We start from the raw sequence: 5,000 nt of genomic DNA on the forward strand, positions 1-5,000 counted from the left end.
CTCGTATAAACATCTTTCCATACACCACAAAATGTCAAAGTAATCTCCTCAAGTAGACACGGAAAATATATGCTTGGCCAGATTGTTTTCACATGCTGTGGTGTATGGAAACATTTATACGAGTGGGGAGACCTCATAAACAACAATTAGTTGATTTCCCAGCCTGTTTGAATTCTTCTCTTCCACCAATTTAAATATTTGACCTACGGTACATTGGTTTCCTCTGGTGAGTTGAGTCCTCCTCGTTGCAACACTCGTCAACACCACTTGACTAGTTGGTTGGCATGAGCCAAACTGGTACCAGTTAGGTGTCATGGTGCCACTGGTGTGACTGGGTGTCCAGTCACAGGGCGTGGGAACCAGTACTGTACCACATTAAGCAACCACGGAGAAAACACAGAAAAAAGATCAATATATTAATCTTAACATGTTTCTAAAATATACAGCCATTGGTCCATAATATGGTTATCTCTATATGAATTCACAAAAGGAATGATGTTTTTGGCTAAGTAAACCCTGATGAAGGCACTTTTGCCCAAATGTTTATAATTAAAGAATATGAATAATCTTTCCCATAATGCATTTTCCTGTAAACCACAGCGTTTCTTCACAGACCAGGCGAGTCACACGCTCTGCCAGCTGCCTCTCACTGGAACCTCTCTAACCAATCACATCGCTGCGCCCCTCTATATAGAGAGCTGTGCTCTTGGCAGGGCAACAACACTGCAAGTCCTGACAACAGAGTCCTTCTCATTCAGATTCTTTCCGCCAGCAGAGAGATAAACCAGCACCACCCCAGACTGCTCTTGGAGAGGTAAACCTCATCTGATACTAGACATCTATTCAACAGAATACTGTATTCTCTGATGTGGAATGATACATTTTGCACATAGTATTAAGTGTTGTCTTTCGTTTTGTTTTCAGATCCACCAGTTCAGAGATGATGAAGAGGGTGACATTGTTGGTGATTTTAACAACAACCCTAGCAGTCTTGTCAGCAGAGGCGGTGAGGGGATGAAAACTATTGTGCCTTTTCTGTCTTGAAACATAGGAACTCATTTTTACTTATGATGTTTCCTAGCTTGTGTCTGTTTTACTGGTGTGTTAGCAGAGTATTTTGTATCTGATGGACTGCTGAACTAGTTTTATTTTGGTTAGAACAGTGAAAAAACATGACCATATGCTTGTCTTGGCTGATGCCATAATATGCAATAGCATGTAGTAGTAACAGCTTGATCAGTGTCTTATCTCACAGAACGGTTGGATTTAGATGTAGCAACACATCTTGTTTTTCTTCATAGGGCTTGTTGAAACACAGACGGGACATCTCTGCACTGTTCTCCTTAAGAAAATCAGGTAGGCCTACATCTGTCAAGCGTTTTGCCACCCACAAATAGACAGCGACAAATGTACTGTGCACCGATGAGCCAAATTTCTTCAACATTATGAAACACCTGCCAGTCATTGTCAATGGTCAGTGGTCATAATGTTTCGGCTCATCGGTGTAATTCCACCCATTATGCACAGAGCTGCTCACTCTCTGCCTTCATGTGTTCTCTGTAATAAGTCACAGAAAGTCCAGTCAATCGGAGCAGGTCGAGTGTGTCTTCACTCTTACATCGTCAGGTCACATCTCTACACACAGCCACCACATGCTTTTACGGCCCTGTCTCACAGCTAACGTCACTGTCGTAATTATTTAGTTATCTTTTGCTATAGTGGATAGGTATATTATTTTTGATATTGATAGATAATTTATTGCATAATAATATGATATTGTAAGGAAGTACCAGGACCAGATAAGCTTTGCTTCTTTCTGTCCCTTCTCGAACAAAACCATTGTTGACTATTACTTCCATGTCTAGGAAGATATATTTTATTTTAATTTATATCTTATTTTATTTGTATTTTATTTTATTTTGTTTTTTTCTTTTTAAATTTAGTTTTTTTTTTTTTTATGGTTGAAATGTTCGAGATAAATAAAGATAAAATCAAATCAAATCGAATCGTGCACATTACCGTATTACCTGTAATACTGTGACCTTCTCCAGGTGGACTCTGTCGTAACGGCGGCACCTCCATCGCTGGGCTGAGCAGCGGCAGCCACCTGTTCTGCCTCTGTGCGGACGGGTTCAGTGGCAACAACTGTGAAATAGGTAAAGAACTCATGTGGATCTCACACCAACCCTTAAATTATATTTATATATACAGTATTATAAACAATGATATGAATGATTTCTAATATAGGAGTTCTGTTCCGTGTACTGTTTCTCCTGTAGAAACGTCTGCCACCTGCTACAATTTCAGTGGCCGTTATTACAGAGGTACGGAGTCTCGTTCGGAGAGCGGGCGGACGTGCGTGGAGTGGGACTTGGACATCAGGACACGTCTGATGGGGTCAGACGTCCACTCTGGGAGACACAACCACTGCAGGTGCCTTTCTATTTTGTATTTCAATTGTATTCTATTTAACCAGGGAAGTCATTAAGAACATATGCTTATTTACCATGACGGCCTGGCAAGAGGCAGAAAAACCTCTCAAGGGAAAAGTAGGGGTAGGGGCGGAACAGAGAACATGTTCCAGTTAATAGTACAGGTATCCCCAATACAGCCACAATGGACATACATACACAAACAAGTAATGGACAATTTAGCAAACAAACAGCAGCGGCACCTTCTTGTAACAGAAAACAGAAAACAATGGACAACAAACACAATCTGTTAGGGCTTCATGGACGCAGATTAAGACTAATCCCAGACTAAAAAGCATCCTCAATGGACATTTTCCCATGTGAGCAAGTGTGATTTAATCCTGGTCTAGGCTTAAGCCTTGTCTGTGAAACCGTCCCTTCATGTCATAAAATACTATAACAGTAATTCTAACACCAATCAACCCTTAAATAACACTGTATACATATGATATTCAAACCTGATGATCTGACATTTCTAATATGTTGACTTCAGAAACCTGGAGTACAGAGATCGTCCTTGGTGTTACGTCATGAGGCGTTCCCGCTTGGTCCAGGAGTACTGTGACATCCCTCGCTGTGACACTGGGCTGAGTGTCAGCTTCAGCTCCAGTTTAAGTAAGTGTTACTACTTCTGTTTTGACTGCTATTCCCTATGACGGTGATCAGAAGGTCATGAGTTCAAATCCCACCTGGGAACACCACCGCTAGGGCACTTAGCCCTAAAACATAGAGACTGTCCCTGTGATCTCTAAGTGTACTAAGTCGCAAGGTCGGCAGTTCAGTGGTTCGAACCCCAGCTGGCCATGTGTCAAGGTGTCCTTGAGCAAGGCACTGAACCCCTAATTGCTCCAGGGTCGCCGTCTATGGCGGACCCCTTGCCTAGAGCATAAAATACCAAATTCCAATAATTGACTGACACGTTGATTGCATGACACTGTACTCTTTGATTGTTGATGTCCTCTCTGATCGCAGATTGATAATTGTAGATGTTTCAGGTGGACCTCAGCCCACTGAGTCGCCCACGGAACCAGAGCCAGCCACAGGTACAGTACCGGCAAATTATATTGTTGTTGTTTTGTCTCTTTTTCTACCAAAAACATGAAATATGAATATCCTTAATATGTGACTGACTACCACAGACTGTGTTGTCATGTTTCTCTCATGTTAGGGTTAGCAGCGCGGGGAGGCGGGGCGGGGGGGGGGGGGGTCAGGGTTAGGGTTAGTGACGGGAGGGTTAGGGTTATGGTTACGGTAATATTAATAGGTTTAATATGTGACTACCACGGACAGAATATTATCGTGATCTGTCTCTCATGTTGGTTGCACTTGCTTTGAGTCAAACACGGTTTCATTCCCCTCTCAGCGTCGCTGTCAACGTGCGGACAACGACCCAGGAAGCAGAATAAGATCGTGGGGGGAGCGGTCGCCACTGTGGAGTCCCATCCGTGGATAGCGGCCATATTCTGGAGGAGCAGGTCCAAGAACAAGGTGTTCCGGTGCGGGGGAAGCCTCATCTCTCCCTGCTGGGTCCTCACTGCCGCACACTGCTTCCCTGACGGGTAGGGAGCAAGGAAATGATGTCATAATAGTTTGATGCAACTTTATTTACATTTACGTTTGCCATTTTTGGCATTTAGCAGACGCCTTTATCCAAAGCTACTTACAACAAATACATTTGACTACAGTACCAGTCAAAAGTTTGGACATACTTTCCCATTTGATTGAATGGGAAAGTGTGTCCAAACTTTTTGACTGGTACTGTAAGTAAGTGAATCATCTATCCACCCGTCAGAACAGGAAAAAGTAATCTATGCTCAGGCCTAGGGCCATTGGCAGTCGTTGTGTTTTTTTTTTTACTTTATTGATATACCATTGCACATTCCATACAGTAGTGCAGGAGTTGTTATACAGCGTGATTTACAATCAAAACAATGTTTTAACAGGAGTAACGATGACAGTAAACAAAGCAAGAGTATTACTCCAGCGAAGGTAGAAAAGCAGCAGTAGTAGATTATTCACTATGATGCTCTATGCTAAAATGCATTTCGTTGTCTGGTACTTGTACTCTGCAATGACAATAAAGTTGAATCTAATCTAATCTAATCTAATCTAATCTAATCTCATTCATAGGCTTTTATAGTATATCACCTCCTCCTGTGGTGTTGCTTCTGCTTAAGCAGATTGATAATGTCACTTGTGGATGATGTCATGTCCTGGGTGTTCTGTCCTGTAGGTCTCACACCAAAGCTCACCGTCTGTCCGTCACTCTGGGGAAGAACGCCATCAACGAGACGGACCACAGCAGAGAGCAGGAGTTCAAGGTGGAGGAGGTCATCATACACGCAGGCTTTGACAACAGTGAAGGGAACTTCAACAATGACATCGGTATGTCCTTAGCATTGTTGTTTTTGATGTTATTTGGTCATGTTTTTTTGGGGGGGGGGCGGTTAGGGTTAGTGGGGGGTCAGGGTTAGGGTTAGGGTTAGTGGGGGTTAGTGGGGGTTGACCATCAGTTATAGCAAGACAATG

General features: G+C 42.8%; 1 protein-coding gene across 1 annotated transcript in view; it reads left to right on the forward strand.

Annotated features, from left to right (window-relative positions):
* Positions 1-1,445: 1,445 nt before the first annotated feature.
* Positions 1,446-5,000, forward strand: part of plaub (plasminogen activator, urokinase b) — a gene marked incomplete at both ends in the record, with an annotated part of 5,299 nt that continues 1,744 nt past the window's right edge. The window contains 6 exons of the mRNA XM_080542489.1: positions 1,446-1,473; positions 2,052-2,156; positions 2,280-2,433; positions 2,965-3,086; positions 3,835-4,030; positions 4,705-4,856. Of these exons, the coding sequence (XP_080398615.1) occupies positions 1,446-1,473; positions 2,052-2,156; positions 2,280-2,433; positions 2,965-3,086; positions 3,835-4,030; positions 4,705-4,856 (757 nt within the window). The remainder of the gene's footprint in view (positions 1,474-2,051; positions 2,157-2,279; positions 2,434-2,964; positions 3,087-3,834; positions 4,031-4,704; positions 4,857-5,000) is intronic.

The sequence above is a fragment of the Nansenia antarctica genome (genome assembly GCF_963989245.1).
Source record: "Nansenia antarctica genome assembly, chromosome: 11".
NCBI lineage: Eukaryota > Metazoa > Chordata > Actinopteri > Argentiniformes > Microstomatidae > Nansenia > Nansenia antarctica.